Source organism: Watersipora subatra, chromosome 3, assembly GCF_963576615.1.
Source record: "Watersipora subatra chromosome 3, tzWatSuba1.1, whole genome shotgun sequence".
NCBI classification, from domain to species: Eukaryota; Metazoa; Bryozoa; class Gymnolaemata; order Cheilostomatida; family Watersiporidae; genus Watersipora; species Watersipora subatra.
In genome coordinates, this window is record NC_088710.1 from 66,310,815 (window position 1) to 66,335,481 (window position 24,667).

At 37.1% G+C, this 24,667-nt stretch overlaps 1 protein-coding gene across 1 annotated transcript; it reads right to left on the reverse strand.

Annotated features, from left to right (window-relative positions):
• Positions 1-402: 402 nt before the first annotated feature.
• LOC137390897 (uncharacterized) lies at positions 403-24,274 on the reverse strand. The gene is made up of 8 exons (XM_068077213.1): positions 24,251-24,274; positions 23,035-23,158; positions 16,905-17,027; positions 11,244-11,386; positions 6,920-7,022; positions 4,994-5,087; positions 3,946-4,012; positions 403-1,406 (listed from the first exon to the last, which is right to left on the reverse strand). Exons 1-8 carry the CDS (start codon positions 24,272-24,274, stop codon positions 699-701), a joined length of 1,386 nt encoding a protein of 461 aa, XP_067933314.1. The 3' UTR covers positions 403-698.
• Positions 24,275-24,667: the final 393 nt, after the last annotated feature.

Consider the following 24,667-nt stretch of genomic DNA (forward strand, 5'->3'; position numbering starts at 1 on the left):
AGAGCATAATCCACATGTACCACCTTGCAGTATCGTTTTACCCATCGGATCTCACCTTCGTATGGGATGCCTTTGTGGTTGAGAGGCAAGATCAATGTTAGGTTATGCAGTCGCTATTCTGGATCGCTGGACTACAAAATCACTCGCAAAAAGCAACTGTAATATTTGTTACAGGCTTGTTTGCTGATATACATGCTCGCGACTTCTCTTACACAATTGCCTTGTTCACAAATGAACTGCAACAACTTTCATGTAGGTTATGACAACTCCTGAAGGTCTATTAATCGATCTCACCACTCATGGGAATAGAATATTAACTGAGTTGAGATTTTAGGTCATCAGAATGGCAGCTGAGTATGCAGCAACTAGGATCAGGCAAAACAAAGTTTTTCTAGATTCATAAAAATAAATAAATTTAATACATTAATACTAGAAAAATATTATTTGATAGCCATTAAAGAAAGCACAAATTCTTCCGACTGGAAACAGTAAAGTGCAAGGAAGCGTACACATTAACGGCTGTAGCAGCCAAATAATTTAGTATGTAATATCTGAAAGCTGAGATGATTGAAGACAATCTAAAACCGAATGTTTCTATTGCTTGGAGCTAAGACTTGAAAGCGACTTTTTACTTCAGACTTTACACATCACAGGGCAGACATTGTATATTATTCACCATCAAAGATATTCTAGAAATATCAACCTAGTTGTATCTCTTCTTGCTGTGATTGGCTATCAGAGCTTTTATTTAGCCTCATCGACCTATAGAGAGGATCAACTGCGGGTGGCGACTTGGAATGTCTTACCGATCTAAACATCGGTGAGTCCGCGAGGGGTCGTAATGCCAAACTGTCCGGTGGGGTAGGCTGCCTACTCTGAGCAAATAATATCCTCTCATAAGCGGTAGGCTCGTCCGTTAAGGCTAGTTTGGACATGCCTTTAGTCAGTTTAGTTCCATTCGCAGTCGAACTAGGATTTAAGAAAGTTTTTGTACTCTGCTTGGAAATCTTAGAAAGAGTTGGAGACCCTTGTGTTAGTTTCGCCTTGCTAGCTTTGAGAGAATGCGGGTTGTGCTTTCTATGTGACTTGCCACTTGACACAGGAGATGCTTTTTCATGTCTAATTTGACACTTAGCCGGGATTTTGGAGTCTGTGGAAGGATTGACTGGGCTAAGCTTTGGTCGGACGTCTCTCTGCTTTTGGACTTCCTCTGGAGGCAGCTTCATCTGTACTGTGTTATTGTTCTCGGTGACTAACAGAGTGCTGCAGTAATGGTTCTCGGGCAACGGTGCTTCCCTCGCCTCCTCCATTTCTCTCTCTCGAGCCCTGGCTTTAGCTCTTATAAATATAGCTGCTTCTCTCTTCTCAAGTCCAAGCAGTTCTGATTGTTTCTGTCTTAGTAGCGCCTGCAACACAGAGGGAAGTCATCATACCTGGTAGGGGCTATAGAATCTTTGCATATGAACTTCAATACATATGACAGCTTTATAGTGCATCGGGAGAGCCAACAGCAGCCATCATGAACTCTTCGATGAGTGGGATCTGCTAAAGCGACCAAAGCATTCAGTCAGACTCAATCTGGTTTGACCAGATGGAAACGAAGCTCGCATTTGATTGAACAGTTAATTTTAGTGAATAAAACAGTCATGTAACTTTCTTGCTACCTGTTTAGGCGTGTTATTTACTCACTAAAGAAGGAACTACTCAAACACAGTTCAGGAAATTTAGAAATGATACGGTATGTTCGAGATTGTGACAGTTTTTCATTTTTTAAATATATAGCTTGTTAGCAAATGCAATTTTCCACTTTATTTTATCACAATTGGTCTTTAACCACTGCATGTGGCTACTCATTGCAAACTCTAGTCACTAAAAACTTCCATCTAGTTGTGCAGCGAGCATTTTAGTTGAAACAACCAGACATTTAAAGCAGCAAAAATATGATTTTGCTTTTCACATTGTTAGACAATTTCTACTTCGTCAAATCTATCAAGGTGTGTTTGTGTTGTAAATATTTTACAGTTTGAGTTTCATGTTGTTATCAGTCAATTATTATCAGTTTAAAACAGTGTCCTAAAATCTGATAAATAATGCTATAGGTTTTTTGGTCTCTAATTTTTGGGTGCATTAACTTAAAAGAATTAATGACTCACTTGCGATATCTATTTCACAATGAATAAATATGCATTAGAATGAATCCTATGGTATGCGGTGGACATTTAAATATCTGTCAAATTTGGCATGACCAGGTCGGCAATTTGTCTTCACCGAACTACCATATTAGACCCGAAGCAGTCCTGATGAGATTTTCCAAACCTTTTTATGTAGCGCTGAAACACCAACAATCAAGTCGTTGATTACTCATAGAGCTGATTAACCAATCAGAGCTGAGTAATGAGTGAAAATATTTAGTGATCTTTAATACAAATACAGACAAACCTCTATACACAACAGTAACTTATTGTAACACCTAATTTGTATGTCAAAATTGTTGTATGTTGAAAAAAAAGATCTCCATAAGTATTTGCTGTAATTCATTTAATTTGTTCTACAGTCTGAAAACGTACAACATAGAAACTAACACGCAAAGAATCTAAAGAAACATACCAATAATGAATCTTAGAGAAGCATTAACAGAAGTGAAGGGGTGATGATTCGTAGATAAAAAAAATAAGTGATATATACTTTAATTTAATCTTTGTACTCTTTTACTTTGTTTTACTTTCAATTATGAAACTGCAATGTTTAGAAAAAGTTTGAATGTTGAAAGGTACTTAAAGCGAGGAGTCCAACATTTGCTCAATCCGCAATTAGAGTATGTTAGACACTTTGTATGTTTAGACGATTGCAAGAGGTTTAACTGTCATTTGTTTTTATTCAGCATTGCTCAGCTGTAACTTACCGTGACAGACTGACATCTACCTAATCTCATGTCTATTGTGCTCATTCTGTGACTCGAATCCCGCTTTATCAAAAACGTTTTTTGGCTCATTGCATCTCGGCACAGTACAAGCTGATGATCATGAAAAGGTATGGAAATGTTATTTTAGACGCTTATAAGAGATTGAAAAACAGGTACACATCGGTGAATATTTGCGATAGATGGTCGCATTTCATTTGCTTTCTCAAATAACGAACAATCTGTGTTATGGATGTTTTAAATAACGCTACAAGATGCATGAAAAATATGTACTCCATAAGTCGATGTTTTTGCTCACTTTTGCTATAATAAGAGCCATGATTGTCAGTTCACTAGTACGAAGCCACGGCTCGATTTTGAAAAAAGATTGCATCATACAGGTTTAGAACTCTGGACGTTTATCGTTTCAGCTGGCGCACTACCACTTGTACAATCAACCACCACTCTGCATTTTGAAATAATTGCACATGTTTTACACCCAACATCTCTGTCGGCTCACATGCCTGCCAGGTTACTAAGCTCATATAACAACTGGCATTACCATGGGCTATATTTAAACTCGTTGCCAGGCAGCAAGATGACTGAAGGCCAAAAGAAAGGTATCAGAATCTAAATTCACCAAAACTGCAAACACCTTAGTTGCCATTGCACAGCCGAAATTTAAAAGAATAATGGTTGGCTGCCAATGGGCAGTCGCGTGTTGCAACTGCATGGCAGCGGTTATAACGACAGAAGGTGTTGATTGGACACTCTCCAGCAATTACCTCAGCTATAGATAAGCAGCCTTAGGTGAGAGCCCTGGGCAGCAGCCAGAGATGGCTCACATGGGTGGAGCAATGCTATCACCTAGAATCCTAGATTAATGATGTCCTCCGGCGCAAATGAGATAACCAAGTTACAACTGACGCGCTACTTCCTGCATAATATATTAGTTGAGCGAGGGATAGAGTGTCGCTTGCCTTCCTGTCAACTACTGGCAACCTAATTATTAGTTCAATTGTGAAATCAATAACAAAGTAACCAACCTGTAGCTTTTGACGTCTCTGATGAAGTTCCACTTTCTGACAGATCTTAGAATTCACTAGAACCATCCTAAAACACGTAATAGGGGAGTAATGAGACGAGCTACCACAACAGAGGTATACAAGAGACAAATACCAAGCTTCAGTTCACTGTAAAAACAGTTTACTGTGAGACCAGCAGTTTTGAGGCCAGACAAGTTGGCAGCTGATGAAACTAACACTTTCCTGTCCTCAGTGCTAACAACAATAAACACCACAACTTCTGTATGACTACTAGGGCTTCTGTATGACTACTAGGGACTTGTGGGGAAGGGTGAGCCAAATTTGATCAATGACTGAGCATGCCATGAGATGAGAAGAGGTTTATGGAATGCTGCCAGAGTGAGCCAGTATCCAGGGTCTGAAAAATTATCCGATCAAAAGTTTTTGGTCCCATCTGAGAGAAAAGGTGATGCTCTATTTCATATGACAATTTTGTCGATAATCAGATGCCAGTTTGGTTCGTAATCGCAATCAAAAGACTAAAATCCATAACAGAAAAAAAATTGTAAATATAATGACGCTGTGGTATTACAATGTTAAACTAAGGCACATCTTCCCGCAACACTGAATATTTCCAATATGAAAAGCTCTAATTCACTCCTTGTGGTGTATGTTTTAAATATTAGTGACTTGAGTCACACAGAAATTTTTTTATAATTTTTTTGACAAGAAATGTGATAATTGGCAAATCCGAGGGTGCTAGGTAGTCGCAGTAAATGCTTGTTATTCCGGAGCAGCTGTTGACGTGGCCTTATGCACCGTCCATTTACATATTCTTGTACATTTCACTCAACATCACCGGAGGAATATGTTAGTATGCAACATTCCGATCCTCGTGAAAATTAATGAGGATGATTAAGCTGTTTGACATTTGCATCTCCTTACGTTATGTATGTACAAGTAGTATGGAATTTTGGGTAAAAATTAAGTTACGAAAGATGATTTCGGAATTTTTATGACTTGACAAATGAAACGCCAGATCTACCATCCAGTCGAATGACCGACTCACCTCATTGTGCTCTTGCAGACTTTGATCTTCTCTACGAGTTCTTCATGGGACAAATTGTCTGTTGACTGACCATCCACCGCGAATATGATGTCTCCTGCGATAATGATCAAATTAGTATTAACACTGATCACGGATTTACACATCAATGAACAAATGGTATTAGACTGCGGAATTTATGAAATGATTGCACACCAGCTTACCAATGCTAAGTGTTCTCCAAGCGAGAAGTTTTAACGCCATTATAGTATACAAACTACTCTAAGTTCAATAGCGCAGCACTAGAGTCTGGTTCGGGTCTCCGGCAGCAACCAAATGAGCATGGATTGCCAGATCTTTGTTACAATCAGCTATAATCTCTGATTACAGATTATCATGAAGTGTGCCAAGGTCTATCGCATGAAACATTTTACGCAAGATGTGCGCATCATTCAGAGACAATGAAGCCGAGATAGGCTATGTTGCATTAGAGCTAACATTAACAGAGGAGAAGGTCAGCAAAAAACTAACGTGAGAATACTGTGGTGATCGCATCAGTCTGTCATGGTGTATCTACAAGTTCATGGAGATCAGTTGCATGGGCAAGAGACATATACCCAAACAGAAAACTAAGGCTACATAACCAATTCCCTAAAAATATTTCACGTGCAGATGGCATAGTACTTTATTTTTACTCTATATAGGAGAACAATTTGATGTGGGGAAACTTGATAGCAGTTTTACCCTTTTGGGGAAATATAGTTTCCCTACACTCTTGAGGTACAAAACAAGGGTGGCACTGGAGAATGAAAGATGACATGCATACTGAGGTCAAAGGTTAGTATCCGGTTTCAAGGTGTCAAGGCTGCATAGAAAAAAAGCAGAAAGGTTACTAACAATACAGATAAGTCAAAGATAGATAATATGGAAGGTCAAGGTTATATTTTTATATACCAAAGCTTGAAGTCTGCTATGAACAAACAGCATGCATCAAAGCATTTTACGGATAATTGTATTTCTTCTCAGAACCAATTGCCACGTCTACACATTATAATTTTAAACATTTATGTAAAATTACATTCTTGTTCACCTTTTGAAGCCTGTTTCTATGCGACTTCTCATGTTCGTTCGTTGAATATAAATACAGGCTTTTATTCTGAGCCAAACAAAATTGTGACACTGAATTGAAAAGCAATAAGCTGTCATTAAATAGGAAGAGAATACACGAAGTCAATACTTGTAGCCATCCGTTTGACTCATGAGAGTCATTCTTCAAAAATCTGTTTAAATACCGACCATTTTATATTTCTGCCAAGGCCAAATGACTCATGGAGTTACTCATGTTAGAGACGGCCATCAGAAAAAGCTCAGCAGCTAGCAGTGTTCTAGGTAGACCCATTTTTTGAGCAATCGTGTCCATAGGTAATTGTCTACTCTTTTCGCTCTTCATGCCAATGTTTCATTTTACCGTCGACTATTTCGAGCGACTATTTCAAGCGACTATTTCAAGCGACTATTTCAAGCGAATCCTTTGAGCGACTATTTCGAGCGACTATTTCAAGTGACACCAGTATAATCAATTCCATTGATAGATATAAACAGATGAATGCACTGTGATTGACCATTGTACTAGCGAATTCACAAGATCACTAGTAATAAAAACATTATTGAAGGCATTGGTTGCAGTTTGTGGTAGATTTATTTACCTGGCTATTGCCTATTTGTTTGCCTACAAGGAAATGTTGACAACTGAAAGTTTAGTTTTGAGTGGTGTGACTACTTTATTCTCATCAACATTATCCAGATAACTTGTGGTGCGGTATATTTTATATTGACTGGGATTTCCTTGTAGGTTTCATTACATAGATAATATTGAAACTCAAGTTTTCCGTATTAGGAACAAGTATTGTTTTGCATAGAAATAATCCTAAAGTACATATATATACTAACCACGTTTCATTCCAGCCAGGTATGCAGGGCTCTTCAGTTCCACATAGTCAACATAGGTATAGTTCTCGATACATCTTTTAGTACTGTTGTATATGCCGTATGACTGCAACATATTTCATATGACTGACTATAAATATCATCCCATATGACAAACAATAAGATTTCAAGCTAGAATATCATATGACTAACACAGCATGTCTTATCAATGTAATGCAGCATGCCATATTACTAACACAGTAGGCTATATCACTGTAACATATAGCAGCATAGAGGTGTACAACTGCGTTGCTTTGTATGTCATGGGACTACATAGTAACATGGCTTTAGAAGTAACCAACCAATGACATGACTGTCCTTATACCGTATTTAAAGGCTGGTTCTTCGTATGTCAGCGTTCTCCTCTGGACGATGTGTACGATCTATCGACTATATGTACCATAAACCGATGGATATGTCAAGAAAGATTGCAATTATCCCGGTAGTTTGCCGAGCATCCATGGACAGACTGCAGTAAACACTACTTTGGTGATGACTCGCCGTTGATTGCTCGATCTATATTCTATTTTATAACAGTTGCTGCGGGACTAGTATTCCATCGTTTCCACGACCGCACTGTATAATGAGTACACTATACCAGACTATTCGCTGATGTAAACAGGGCTAGGTTTGTGATAGCGTGAACATAGTTGTTACAGACGATCACCGAAGTATTATGTGACTAACAACGATATACAGTATGAACCAGCCCGAAACACACCTCTGCTGTCTCTCAGCATAATTGCTATCTTCTAATTCAACAACTCCAGTATTCACAGCGTCTCTGGCTAGAGACAATGACTAAAAACAGTTTCTACATAGAAAAAACCAATTAGGTTTGAACCAATTTTTACACAACTGTAAAACAGATTTCTGTATTGCGGTGAGATTGTTGTAATAATGTTATATACCGTCTCTGCTATTTTGACAGTGCCTCTCTAACACATTTCATATGACTACGAAAAATGGTAACCGACAGGTAGATGAATTCGATGAGCAGAATAAAATTTGGGACTGCGCTTTTCGAGTGCCTGGATGAACCGTCTGTTCCCACAGTTCTTGGCGCAAAAATGCCGCTAATAGTTTTCAAAGAATCAGCATCAATGAATCTCCCTGTTTGGGGAGAGTTAAGATATATGTTGTCATTTCCTTGGCTGATTCACAGGAATTTATGAGGTGCTCCTTGGCTATCGTTGGCACACCAACCAGGTCAGTGTGAAATGTTGCGAAGCTGTGTTTTCCAATAGCTAGCTACAATCTACCATCAACTATTCTAGCGATGTCACTAGCTAGAACATTCCTATCATCTGTTGAAATATTGTTTGTTTTCAAAGTATTTTGCTCGTTTCCAATAATCTCGTTTCTGCACTAGCTGAAATGATTTTCATGTGCGTCTATTAAACACCCTCAAGTAACCTATATATAAACAACTTGACTCACACAAATGTTAGACATTCTTCAATACAATAGACTGTGGAGTTCAATAACATGCTCATATTTGTCATCTTTTCTTCCTTATTATTGCATCGAACACTGAAATATATGAAGGTGATACTTGAACTCTCCGAGTGTTGGGTTTTCTATTGAATGTTTCTTCAACACAAAGCAAGGCTAAAGTTATGCAATCACAAGTATGTTATTATATACTCCTCCACCTAATCCTCATCTCTCTTGAGAAATCATGTTGGGCTTGTCTATCGGCTCTGCCTATTCTCTCTCTCATCCATACAATTCGTAAAGATTATGTTGCCTTCAATGCCCCAGAAAAGTCAACACAACTAGATCGATACAATTTGAATGTCGATTCTGTAGAGAGAACAGCCGAAAAGATCGACCCCCTTGAGTCAAAAGTAGCTGTAATGTCGTAAAACGCTATAATGACCGAGTATTCTCAAATACATGAAGATAACTCATCTACTGCTGCCACTGACCTTAATTGCTATGTTGGTACTTTGACTTTCATCAACATACTAAATGTGATGTCGATCAGATTAGAAAAAATTTGATATTGTGAAGTGCTATGACCAACTGGCAAGTCTCCCAGCTTCACATTTCATTAAAATCGACCTTATAAAAGATCGTTCAAATTTCGGTCATGAGCAGAGGCTAATGGGCGACTTGTCAAGTATTATCAAGATATAATCTCTACGAACTCATTGTTCCTCTTATGTGTATGAGCGTTGTTCTATTGACTATCTCAGCGCTATTCTAAACAGCGAGTTTAGCGCAACATTGTGTAGGTGAAGGTCATCATCATGACTTGTTTTTGATATAAATAATTTTTTTCGCAACCAGAACTCACAATTACGGCAAAGATTACGACAAAAAGGTACGGTACTTACGGTACTTACTAGTGGATGTGGTTTTCAAAGCAAAATAAACATCTACACAAATCGTATTATTTATATTTAACACAACCAGCTATGAGACTTCTTTGGTATATTTTAGGCATGCAAACAAACATTAATTTATCCTGATGTCTTCCTCTACTGACTGCAATGTTTATTTAAACTGTGCAGCAGATCTGGAAAAATTAAACTTCAAAAAATCTGTCTGTAAAAGTTTTCAATACAGTGTGAATGTTGGACATCCATTTTACTGGAAAAGTACTGCCAGATGTCATCACAATCAACATTGGTCGAGACAGAAAATTTATACCCTAACAAACATTTCAATTTGCACTGTACGGCAGACGCACATGTATCTTTCATGTCTTTCATGTTCTTTCAGAACAAGACACGAACCCAATCAGCCTGAACCGGGTTTAGCTCGTCACATGCCTCTAAATGCACCTTGCCCCCAAAAAGGGCCAGATGTAACCCTTTAACTAGTTCTACTCATCAACATATTACTGTATTTTTAAAAATTGTCATTGTCAAGCAAAACCTGAATCAACTGTATGACCTTGACCAGTTTTTTATGGGTGGAGGTAAAAAGAGAGGGTTATCATCCTTGCGAAATCATGGATATTCATGGTAAAGAATCAAAGGAGCTGCTCGAAGTTATACGAGTACTAGTTGAACCTAACAAAATCAATTAATAATGTGTTGCGCTCAAGACTGGGTCCCTTTTTATAAATCTTGTCTTTCTCTTGTGGGTTGAGAGTGATAGCTAACACTATACATTAAAATCTTATTCTTACTGATCGTACTGAGGAACTCAGACATGATATGATAATCTCCTAACCTAATTTCCATTTTTTGTTATCTATTTGTGCCAAAACGGGTCAAGTTATGCAATATGTTATAAATATAATATGTTATAAAGAATGTCACTAAACGTTTGCTTCATCCTTATAATCTTAATTCATAATGGTACACATTGGTGACAATGCATAATATCACTTCTGACTAGCTACTAACTGATAGACTGACCAGTCGCTAAAGCAGACATTTCTACTCGGCGTATAATAGAAAACGGGTGAAAAAATCAAGAAAATGTTTAAACTCATTTAAGCTTAACATGTACTTACACATTGTCATCACTATTGTACACTTAGTGTCATCACTCTTATACACTTACACAGTGTCCTCACTATTGCATACTTACAGTGTCATCGCTATTGTACACTTACACTCATACCTACATGTAGATGCACACTTACACGCAGCTGCATTAAACCTTAGAATATTGAAGTTGGGGGTGAGCATTGAGCCTGCAGTTTGCTAGCATTTGGGTAACTTGTCTGGTAACTTGTCATGTTTCTTGTATAGCTTCTGTTCACCAACTGTTTACAAATGAATGCTACATGAGGTCAGGGTGATGCGATTGTCGATGCAATTTGTTAACACGATTATCATAAAGTATGCCTGAGAGAGGCTTCTGCAGAACATCAGTGTCAGTCGACACGAATCCCAAAGCAGTGCTCGAAGGCCTCAGTTCAGCGCTGATGAGCCGTGACTGAGCGAGTAATTGGGTCTCTGATGACAATACCAACTAATTTCTGTTATACAAGCGCACAACAGGAAATCTATTTTCTCTGAACTGTTTTGCATGAGCACAGTAACTCAGTAAATGGTCACACGGACATCAGCTAAAAAGGTGCCAGACGAATGCATCATTCCCGTATCCCATAGTTTTGTTCTAGAAAGAGCCAGGGTGGAAACACCCAATGAGTAATATCCAAACTTGCTGGATGAAGCCAATTATAGTCTGCTTAGACAAAAATTACTAGATATAATTTTCATTGGCATACTTATTCAAACCCAGTGGCTTGCATTAGAGAGTCAATAGAGGCACATCTGTTCGTGTTACTTTTTCTAATATATGCACAACTACAGCAACTCACCTGAAGTGTGAAGCCCCAGGAGCTGGTAAGCTTTCCTCTCTCCAATCGGACGGATCGTCTTTTGTCATTGTCTGTACATTTTGAGCTGATGGCCTGATCGTTTTCAAAAGCTGCAGTCTCAGCTCCGTGTGTATTGATTCTCACTACCTATAGTAAACCAACATATCGGATAGAAAGTCTATCAAAATGGGAAGATAACGATAATACAGTTATTACATGTTTCCTCTACACATAATACCCCATGTGTCAGTTTTTAATTAGTCCACTTCCAGAAGCGGCATACGACAGCCGGTGATACATGACTATATCCATTATAATTTAATGGTATGAAGTCCAATCGAAAGAGTGTTTCAACATCAAAGCAAATATAAAAATGAAAAATAGTATGCAAAAGAGTTATAGTGCTACGGAGACGCCGAGAACTCTGAATGCCAATCATGTTGTGGTAGTGAATGTTGCGCTATAGATATTATGATGAATTGAGCTCAGAGCAGCTCATCTCGTCCTAAGTATTAGTAACTGCGAAAATATTGGGAACTAGAATTTGTATCTATGAGGGCTTCTTCAATCAGATTATCTGTGTTAAGATGTCAAGGCGTCCAGATATACTACTACTGTTTTCACTGTACGGATGATGAGGGTTTGGAGTTGTGCGCCTGTTGGGTTACGGTAAGTGGTTCAATCAACATGCACATGGTGCGGATTAACGCTGGCTCTTTGTTAAAAAGAAAGAATTCTACGCCGAATTCTAAGCAGAACGCTTTCGAAATGTGAATAAGTATAGAAAATGTCTAAAGTGGAATAAGTGGATCCTACGCGGAATTTTCTTGCGCATCATTTGCAAGTGCCGTTTCTATCTTTCGCAAACATAAAACGCAAAATAAAAATTAGTGAGTGACAAAATTTGTATGACTTGTGGGACTTCGCCGTTTCCATCTTGCAAATGACACAAAACTTATAAATTAACCGCAACATAGGAACAGTGTATGGAAGTGAATAAAAACCATCCTTCATGAACAGTACGAAAAAAAGCTTTAGTCCCACAAGAGAACACTTCAACTGTTTCAGTTTCCACGGTACCTACGTGTACTCTAGTTTTGCATATTAGTTGGCATTGTTAAAAATTACTAATCAAACCATGGATTTGTTTTTGCTAAATAAGTTATGATTTCAAATCTGTATGATCATTATTATCGCAGACGATTAGATAGGAATCTGACAAAACAGAACAACATTAAGGATTCTATGAACTAAAATTCTAAAACACACACTAGAATCAGCAAGTCTGACAAAAGAATCCTTTGAGCCTGATGAATATTGTATTAGATGATAGGAGGCTGTTTGTGGGCTGGGAGCATAATATGGTACACTATCTATCCACACAGCAGACACTCTACCTCAATGTACATAACCTTTGTGCTTACAATGATAATTTCTAGCAGGTTTTATGGGTAATTAAGAGCATTAAAACTTGCATCAAACTCATAGCGCTGGATATTGCAACCTACCACTAAAATGCAAAAACTGAAAGAAGGGACGACACTAGCTATATTGGAGTAAATCAGAGCACACTTACAACCTCCCTATCCCATATGATCTAAAGAAGAAAAGTGCTAGCATACGCTGTTATCACCAACAAGGAAGTGCTAACAGGTGGCCATCTGATTTCAGACACAAATACATCAGTGAAAGCAAATTACAAACAGCTCCGGAAGTTTTCTAATGATCTTTGACCTTAGACTATAGTCAACTCTGTGGTGAGTGAGATGCATGGAGGGCCAGCTCCAGACCTGCCCTGATAATGGAAAAAAGATCTCTTCCTGTGTTGAAGCAGTCTGCTACTGTGTGGGTGGGCCAACTATGTGCCAAAGCTGACAGCTGTGGAGATGGTTACTATAACATGCTTATACACATAGCAACTGGAGATACCACAACTGTCTGGAGACTACCAACAACTCTGTCATCTGAATCACCGTGCTAAATTATCGACCCCGTGCAGTGCCAACCGTACCAGGAGATTTATGATCTACACACATTTCCATAATGTGATTGGTGAATGTTGGGGTTTGTTTACTTCATGCGAATTCCTTTTATCTCACGGATTTATTAGCCATTTTGCAATGATTCAAGATATGCTACTCATAACTTGGCTATAGTATTGTGTCCTCTCTCCGTCGTTAAAAACCGATCTGCAGATTCATGCTTCACTTAGCTATGCTAAAGTTGTCATCGGTGTCTCCAAGCATACTTACCCTCTGATGTACAATGTCTGAACAGAAGGGCAGCTGCGTTGCTAATGTAGGTTTATAAACCCATGAAAGTAGTTGGTTGTAGAGATAATCTTCCCTGAAGCACCAGCGATATGTCTTGACGTCAATCAGTCAATCATTATAAAAACATACCTACTTGGACATATATCTTGATCTTGTCAATTTTCTAGCTCAAACTCATTCCACAACTAGCAGTTCACTATTTTATAAGCAATCGGAGTTTGCTGCAATGCTATGACCAAGTTACCTGAAGCAGCACACCTTGCATTTCTCCCACACGGTACATAATGATATTCAGTCCCTGCATTGAAGACACTGATATGCACCAGCCGGGAGTATCAAGTGTCAGAGTTCATTCAATCACGCGGCCACACGGTAGCTCACGCTTTCAACAGATTAATGGCACAGCAAGTACCACCCTGAATGTAATATACCTACCAAACGTGTCAATGGAAGCAAAAGAATAACTGTGAACACTATTTTATGCAACCAGTCTAAAGAAACAACTCAACTCAAATTAGCTGAATCTCCTAAATCTACCTATATTAAAATACCAGCAGTCATGATAACGCTTTCATTATTGTGAGCTAAACCGCATTTTTGTAGATGTAAATCGCTGCCAATGGAATACATTTTTTCATTCGAGGTATTTGTAGCTTCATAATCTTCAGTCTTCATAGTTTCAGAACAAATGATGCTCTGCAAATATTTTGTAATCTCTAATAATTTCTAATAAAGCAGGTTTAAGAATATTTTAGTTTTGATGAGTCGACTACCTTGATGTCCGGTGGCTCACGGCAGCATCGTTTTTCAGTTCCAGATAGTATCACGTCCTTTGTATCAGAGGAAGACATGGTTGAAGCTTGCAGTTTACCCATCATTTGAAGCCAACTGAGTAGCTATGAACTACCTCAGAATACAAACAAGATAATCCAGAAGCTTTCTAGTGTTTGGCAAATTATTTCTTCAAAAGTAATAATTCCACCTCTCGATGAATTGGAACGCTTGGCAAGAAGATACTGTTTCAGGATGTTTGCACTCCAGTATGTTGTCGTGCGAGGCAATAAGTGCAGGCTAGCGCTACCCGACTTTTACGAACGCGACTGTTCCGAAATAAATCATGCTGTACTAGCTGGTAGATCCTCCTACAGAAAGAGTTCACCACCACATTGGTAGTGCGCGAGAGACAATTGGTGTGATCATTAATTGCAAATGCAACAGCTAAATTAATCTTTAACTTTAATCTTTAATTGTTTGAATAAGCTAGTTAGTGCAATTTAATGACACAACATTTAGATCATGTAGTGTTGTCCACTCACTTATAATTGTACTAAAGTTGACAGTTAATAAACTGTGAGCCGCTATATAGCTTGCTTTAACGTTTAATACAGACTTTTTGATTTTTAACAGAGCGGTATGGTTAGCTGAATGCATACATTATCAACAATTTTATCTCAAAAGTTTTGGTGAACACGTTGAAAAGGCACAAAGAAACTGTGCCTTGAGTCTTGGATGACCAGCCATTTTGTTATTCAGAACTAATTTCAGCAAAATACACTAAATATGCATTTGTTACAAAAATGTTAATATTAGTTACGTTTTGCTGTTTAACATCACTAAAATATTATAAATCTCATTAATTTTTTATATCGTTCTCTCCTGCATGAATTTTGATCCGTTTAATATCGCCGAGTTAACAAAAGAAGGTGATTCCTTTGTTTGTTACAATTTCTTCTAGTTGGAAACTATCGAACACGCTATGCCAGATAAATGTCAGAGCGGGTCACGCTAGAGTTGTCGCGCTTCAGTGGCTGGTAGACTGGCTTTTTCTGAATACCGTATTGACATTAATATAAATTGCTTTGTCATATTGTTAAATTGTGATTAGGGTTCTGTATTTTTATGAAAGCACTAGTGCCTTTTCCTCATTCATTTCTGTGCGCCGAACATACTTATCTATGATATTTATATTGCCACATCTCCTTACAGACACTGGGAAGGCAGCACATGTCCATATTCAAATAGAGTCATTCTATCATAGAATCGTTTTTTTATGGTTTTGTTGATCTAGACCAAAAAAGGGCTATGTCAACAAGGACAGTTCACAACTTCCGTGTTGTGCAATTGAAACAAACTTTTTTGATAAAGCAGCAATGATGTCTTCTGGCTAACTCGTTAAAAAGAAATTGTCAAAAACGGTACACTGAATAAGAACCAAACAGCAGAAGGTAAGTGAAGGCTTGTACAGCAAGTTTGCTTCAATTTTTCTGTCTAAAGCTCTCATAGTTTGCCTAAGATCAGCCAGCTTGAGAAATCAAGCCTAAAGCTCTGAGTACGACTCCCTGCAGCCAGGCAGGTGCAGACCCTGCCTGGCTGTATTAAGATGGTGCTATTGTTCCCGTAAATATGTAACTTGCTGGATTAGCAGTGAAGCGAAGAATAAACCAAAGCAAAGCCTGAGGCAATGAACAGAGGTTAAGGGCTTATTTGGACCATTAGTGAGAGATTGAGTGCTAATGGTTTGGGACATCGTGCCAAACAAAGACCCGCAAAATAACCATAAGTACAGAAGAAAATATTATGGAGAGGAAGTGAGTTTCCTCAGCGTAAGAGGTAATTGATGTGTTACGAAACTGAATGATGACAGACGAGTGCAACATTATTAGCTAGTTGATATTCTAACATGACAAAGTGAATCTCCTGTTTTTTCTCTTTGTCTCAAAAGAACTTTGAGTTGGAGGTGAAACCTTAATTACATCTGTTTAGTACTTGCTGCCTTTGTGTTCCTCCAGGTCTGCTGACAATGGAGTAGCTAGAATGCCGGCAGCAGTTTCACAAGCTGCTGCCGGCATCAAAATGAGGCGGTTTATACGTAGGAATGGTATACCCTTAATAGATTAAGCATCGATATAAAATGCACATCGTACATGTACGTATGTACATATGCACATACGTACATACGTATGTATGTATATGCACATACATACGTACATATGTATGTGCACATGCATACGTACACACGTAAGTATGTATGTACGTGTGTACGTAAGTATGTATGTATGAACTTAATATTTGCATCAATAATCATACACAAAATGATGTTTTCAGTTACATACCAAAAGAATGGGGATAAAAAGTGAAAAGACAGAAATCAGGAATCATTGAGAGAGGTGAACAAATGTGTTTTAAAAGTTAGTAATCTAATAGTATTGTGAAGGAGTCGGGATAGTGAATTGTAGGTTGCAGTAACAGATAGTTCATGAACAGAAATGTAGTATGTTGGTGTCACAAAGTAAATAACGATGTTTGTCATATATGTGGAAGGACAAATAAAATATTCTATAAATACAAATATCCAAGTCGTGTACACGACTTTCTCAGTGGTTCCGACTCACCATCGTCTCCAGATCGTCTTCGTTCTGGCTCTGCCGTACGAGATCCAACATACTGCGCCGTTGATGCTTCATGAGGAAGGAGAGTAAAGGTTGCCAAGCATTCAATTGGATAGTAGAATCTACAAGTGTTCACAGCACAGCCGACTCTTACATGGTGTGGCCGTGGGAATCAGTTTCTTCAAATAGCTAATACAAAGCTTGTAGTTTCTCGATTGTGTTATTGTCAGAGGTAGAGCATTCAAATTAAAACAAAAGTAATTTGTTGAACTTAGGTAATCAAACTTCTAGCGCTAAGCTAATCCTAAATAATGAATAGGCATGGAAACAATGAAGCTGACTTGATACGCTGTTAGCATTCTTATTTATATAATGCTGCCGATAGTAACATACCAGAGACATTAAAGGCATCGTGGTAAGCTTCTTAACTCTGAACATTTTATGTTGAGACGTACACACAGAGTCTGAACTATGCATTTGGTTCTACAATACCGTAACCATCTCTGTACATAATTGTGTTTGATCACACAGCTGTGACGAGACCCTCCTGTTACATTAAGTTATATTATCTTTTTTTTATTGATAATATTGCCCTCCGTCTAGTGAGTATTGACACCTGACAAATGACACTAGTCTCATGTGCCATTCGTCATGTGTCAATAGGATAAACCTTTTACTGAACTGTTTGTAATAATTGTATTAAACGCTGTAGGCACTGATAGTTTGATGATGAATAGTGATAAAACATGATTCATTATAAATCTAGACGCTTAAATTGAATTTAAGCGCCTAGCCTAGATCAATTTAACTTTTAAAATCAATTTAACACGATTGGCAAATACTTTATATTTATGGGATATTATTTAATTCAGGCTGCTGACCAGAAATTTTATAAATTTGTAACATCGAGTAATTTATAAAAAACATTTTTATAAGCATGGCTTTCCAATGCTGTTCTTAGATTGTTCCATAACATGATGCCTGCCGCTCTTGTCAACAATGATTGGCTAGTCGAATTACACCCTGCCTTTGTAATTATAGCCAATCAGATAACACCCAACCAACTGATTGATCTTGATTTCATAGCTGTTTAAAAGGTTTTTTTAGTGCTTTGGGTACTACTTAGACAACATATTAATGCTTATTGCACCAATAATACAATGTGTTAATGCTTAGGGCACTACCAATATAGTAGTAAGTTTTGGCTATGGCAATATTAGTTATTAATGATGCTTTTTGCATCACTGAAAAAATGCTGGTGTGTATTGCACCACTACTGTAACATATTAGTACTTATTGCACCACTACTGTAACATATTAGTACTTATTGCACCACGGCTGTAACATATTAGTACTTATTGCACCACTACAACATCATATTAGTACTTATTGCATCACTACAACATCATATTAGTACTTATTGCACCACTACAACATCATATTAGTACTTATTGCATCACTGACAACATGCTAGTGTGTATTGCACCACTGATACAAAATATTAGTGCTTAGCACACTACCACTGCAACACATTGATGTTTATTGCACCAATAATATGACATGTTAGTGCTTATTGCACTACTGCTGCAACACATTAGTGCATATTGCACAACTGCTGCAACATATTAGCACTTATTGCACCCCTACAACATCATATTAGTACTTATTGCATCACTGACAACATGCCAGTGTGTATTGCACCACTGATACAAAATATTAGTGCTTATCACACTACCGCTGCAACATAATGTTTACTGCACCACTAATATGACATGTTAGTGCTTATTGCACTACTACTGCAACACATCAGAGCTCAATGTGTCATTAGTATAAAATATTAGCTCATTGCACTACTAAAACAACATGTTAGTGCTTATTGTACCACTAATGTAGCATATTAGCGTTTATTGCAGTACTAATACAACATATTAGTGCCTATTTTGCTACTTGTATGAAGAGTTGTTTCACCTCGGCCAATGCACCACACTTTTGTAATTTCTATCTGCATATTTATAAACACTGTAGAAAATGAGGATATAAGGGTAGCAACTTTACTTGCACACTTGTAACTGAGATATTAATAATATACCTCTTAGCCTGTATTCCCAATAAATAAGTAATAAAAACGAAGGGAGCCTTGTGTACCACAGTAAACATAAAAACAAGATATTAACATAATTACTGACCTAAGGCTCTAGTTTTTGTTTAACAGCAATATATTCACTCCTTACTATATGACACATTAGAACATTTAGAGTCGTTAGATTTTTAGACCAAAAAAGTTAGGAACCATATTATTAGAATTCTTATGACTACAGTCATAGATGATTGATAAGGTCACTGGTCTCTAATTATATGCAAATGTGTAAATTTGGTTTTTTGGGATCCTCTGTTTTAGTTTCCCAAGCCTTCTAGCTTTTTCATTAATATTAACACTTGATTCTCAAAACTGAACAGCTTAAACTCTATTTAATTTTGTAGGAGTTGTCTGCTGTATGTAAAAATAACTCCAAGCTATTTGCAATGTCGCTGCTATGTTCAACTCAGGGATCAGGATGTATTGGGTTCTTGTTGAGAGTCAACAGGTTTTCAACTTTGAAGTAATCACTTTAAACATATTAAGTTATGATGCAAGTCCTGTGTAGTTTAAATGATATCCCCTAACCAGTCAATCGGCCATTTATTGACACTAATTTCAAGCATACATTCAAGACAATGGTTGCTTCAGTTTTGCCAAATGAAGTATTTGGAAAGAAATAATTTTTGCGTGTAAAACTTGAGTGATTTATTTAAATTTGAAAATGCTTTTAAAACACATAATTATTTTGAATAATATATGTCAATTCTTAAGATTAGTTCAATTCCGTTTTTTTAGTTTTTATGTCCATTACATCAAGTTTTTAATATTTATTAAATTGCTATTGGAAATTATAAAATTATAAAATGACACATTTTTACTATTATAGTTACAATTCTAACAAATGTTTTTTGTATAAACTAACATATTCCAGACTTTATTTATAACTTATTCTTTTTATTTAATGAGTATATTAATGAGTTTAGTTATTTACAATATTTTCCTTCCACTTACTTCTGTCACAAGATGAACCTGTCTAAGTTGACTAGTAAGCTAAAATGTCTGTAGTCCTGGCAGGTCACTCAGTGTCATGGAGTGTAGAGCTTGTGATTGCTGTACAATAGTCAGCCCACTTACAGCTGTTGTTGAAGTTGTTTATTTTTCAACTAGCAAGGAAGTTTTTCTGTCCTCAAATATGTTGAGTTGGTTGTAATCACTGTTGGGCCTGAACACTGTTTGAATGAGGAAAAATTCTTTGTTTTTTGCGTTTGAAGAGATGTTTTGCAATTTTCAGATAAGCAGAAACTATTAACACTACACTTTATATAGCCTTGAGATAAAAAACATGTATTCTTTGAAAGTCTTGCATCATCTCATAAATTCATTAGTTGGAGTTCATCTGATGAAGTTTGTTTATGTTCTCATTCCTATATGTACTCTCACAGTTGACATATAACAGGATGTTGCAGCCAACTTACATATGTACCCTAAAAATCATTCATACTACTGTTATCTTTAACCAAATGAAATATTATTTATTATTGAGTCAACCATTAAAACTTCTGATGGAGATGAGTGTTGGCAAAAAGTTTATATATAAAACTAACTGAAGGCCAGGCGTTGCACGGGTAATAAAAATGTTTTTGCACAGAATATTTTCTAGATCTGGAGGTCTGGAGATCAAATCCAGTATCGCGCGTATTTTTCATTGCTAGAATTTAATCACTATAACGGGACACAGGGTTTAACAAAAAGACAAACACTGAGATATATATATATATATATATATAAATAGATATACCTGGTCTGCATAGCCAGACAGACTCAAATTTATAGAACATTTGAAGTGACCTGCGCTTGAATACATACCACTCTGTAACACCGTAGTCACTAGGTTAGTCATGATTTGCAGTCTCTTCTTGTTTTTGAGTGAAGTCCAAGATGACTTGAAACTGATTGTGCGTGCTACTAAACCAAGACTACGTTTATCAATATTTTGGCAGCATGTTTAGAAACTTGGGCTAGTAGATAATAGGCTGATAGTTTGTTCAGCTTCCCCCCTTTTATCAGTTTATCACTCATCTACAGTTGCACTAGATGGACCTACATGACTTGTAACATTATTATGATCTAGTAGTAACATTTGTATATTGGGGTTATAATATTGCTAAATGCCCTGTCTGAGTATTAGCATACAAGTAAGCAACAACATTCCAGTAAATAGAGGGTAGCAACACAACAGTAAGTAGTGGCTAACTATGCACATTTAAGTAGGTAGTAGCGTATGTGTAAGTATGTAGTAACATACATGTAAGTAGGTAGTAACATACATGTAATTAGGTAGTAACATACATGTAATTAGGTAGTAACATACTTGTAAGTAGGTAGTGCCATACATGTAAGTAGGTAGTAACATACATGTAAGTAAATAGTAACATACATGTAAGTAGGTAATACCATACATGTAAGTAGGTAGTAACATACATGTAAGTAGGTAGTAAGATACATGTAAGTAGGTAGTAACATACATGTAAGTAGGTAGTAACATACATGTAAATAGGTAGTAACATACATGTAAGTAAATAGTAATATACATGTAAGTAGGTAGTAACATACATGTAAGTAAATAGTAACATACATGTAAGTAGGTAATACCATACATGTAAGTAGGTAGTAACATACATGTAAGTAGGTAGTAACATACATGTAAGTAGGTAGTAACATACATGTAAGTAGGTAGTAACATACATGTAAGTAGGTAGTAACATACATGTAAGTAGGTAGTAACATACATGCAAGTAGGTAGTAGCATACATGTAAGTAGGTAGTAACATACATGTAAGTAGGTAGTAACATACATGTAAGTAATCAGTAACATACATGTAAGTAGGTAGTAACATACATGTAAGTAGGTAGTAACATACATGTAAGTAGGTAGTAACATACATGTAAGTAATCAGTAACATACATGTAAGCAGGTAGTCACATACATGGAAGTAGGTAGTAACATACATGCAAGTAGGTAGTAGCATACATGTAAGTAGGTAGTAACATACATGTAAGTAGGTAGTAACATACATGTAAGTTGGTAGTAACATACATGTAAGTAATCAGTAACATACATGTAAGCAGGTAGTCACATACATGGAAGTAGGTAGTAACATACATGCAAGTAGGTAGTAGCATACATGTAAGTAGGTAGTAACATACATGTAAGTAGGTAGTAACATACATGTAAGCAGGTAGTCACATACATGGAAGTAGGTAGTAAAATACACATAAGTAGGTAGTCACATATGTACCTGCGCAATGCTGTCTCTAGCTATATGTATATATATATATATGAATGGTGAACTTCTACAAGCTTGTATTTATTTTAGTTGAAATGATAATTATGTAAGGTTTATATGAGCCATTAGCGGATACTGAATGGATTGAATTCAATAGCCTATTCAATATTGGATCAGCAACTGATCGAACATGTATCAATAACACTGACCAATGACACTGGTCAATAGGCTTGAGAAAATAATTGAGTTGGCGCAACAAGAGAAGAGATTTATCGCTTAGCTCACTACAGACCACCCGCTTAGCTCACTACAGACCACCCGGGGACCTCCTATTACCATTGCTACATGACCTACCCTCGGGCCGAGCTAAACTAGCGAAGGCCTCTGAATTTGCCGCGCAAGGAGAAACATTTATCGAACGGTATAAAAGTGAATTAGTTATGTTTATGTTAAAAGGCAGTCATGTCAACAACCTAGTAACTTTTTTGTAATAAAGACCAAAAAACTGAATTGCTTGTAGCTGAAAAAAAGTAAAAATATCGACACTGTGTTATTGCGACAGAAAATAAACGAAAGGCTATCGAAACCAAAATGCCTAACAATTATAGCAAGAATAACTTGAGATGCGTAACTTTATTTGCTTAAAATTTAATACTGGCTTGTACCTTGGAAAATTTCCTGTTTAGTAGCCGGGCCTTACACATTCCTTGTAATAATGGCATATTTGGCAATGACAATTCATAGACTGTACTCCCAACTCACCTGTTTGCCCTGGACCTCCTATATGACAGTGATAATACATACACTCCACTCCCAACTCCCCTCTGTTTGTCAGGACCTCCTCTATGACAGCTACTCTCACCGAGACCCCATGATGACCGATAGACTGGGCCAAAGTAATCTCAGAACCTCTCTACACTGTTTCGACAGATAAGATAATGCTATCAGCTGTTCAAAATATTTCAACGCCTCTCTTGTCATAGCCTTAAATCTGGTTGGGGACATTGAGGGAGGAGTGCGGAACAGCCATTAAATTAGCATTAGTGGAAATTACAACATGACAAGGAGATAACGGGTAGCCAGAAAGGAAAGCTGCTGAACAGCAGTTATGCATTCTCATGTCACACTATCACAATAGCCGCAGCATCTGGAAACAATTTTTATTAAACATAATCATATTAGTTGTTCTGCTTGTTTGTTAGCGCAGTAGATGAATAACAAATATGGTGATGAAATAAGTAAATTAGGTCAAAGCATCTTTATTTACTTTTTTGGGTTCTTGAGTGAATTATAGTGGAAGCACCGAGAAGCAGGTGCACTTAGCTACCAAATTTATCTTCTGCAGGCTACAAGGAACACATCGCTCAGTAACGTGAAATAATTTTTTGGAAACATTACTTAGTACAGTAGAATAATTTTATGAGAACATCACCTGGTACAGTTGGATAATTCTATGGAAGCATCACTCAGTACAGTTGGATAATTCTATGGTACATAGCATGGCTTGTAGTGTGGTAGCTTTATAGGTATATCGCTTAAAGCAATGGGCTAACTCTATGAAACCATAGGATATGCTGAGATTCTCAAATATCCTACTGCCTGCTCATTGCTGCAGGAGTCTTTGAAGCTCTGTTCCTCAACAGCGCGCAACAAGCTCTTTCTGCCGTAGTGGGTTACACAGCTACCACATGGCTGGCCGTACTGATAATAATATTAACAGACTTCCCTTTATCATCTGGTAGAGACCTTAGTAGTTAGTTGAACAAAAAATGACTATATTTTATAAAAATGTCAAAAATAGGACTTGATAAAAATTAAATTATTTTTATACCTTTGTAGGCAATCTCTGAAAAATTCTCAGGCTATGAAAAGCTAAAATAAAAACCTAAAGAAGAAATGTTAGCAAAAATGTAACAGGTAATGTCATACTAGTTTCGTTAATTCAAGCGTATAGATCTTTGTGCAAAGTTGAATTTACTGTGTTGGCAGCTAAGGAGTCCATGTTGGTCCAACAGCTGTCTAGAAAGATGAGGACTTGTATGTGTTATTAGGGTATGAAATTACTTTTGCAGATGCTTAAAACTGTTCGCATTTGTTTACTGACAGCAAATAGCGAGACCTTCGCATCACCTGTACATATCTTCATGAACAGTGACAAAACATCCAAAGTGTTTATTTCATTATTATCTTTGTTCTTTTTCAGCTCCCGGCAGCTATTAAGCTTGGCTCACTCGCATAGCTAAGACCCTTAGAAACAAAAGACAAGGGAAAGGGCTTATTAGATTAGGCAATCTTATCCCTACAAGCTGCATTCAATTTACGAGTCGTTGCTTGACTGCGCTTTTCGCTGCCAATTAGTGCTGACTATTAGCCTTTTCGTTTAGCCTGCAGCACG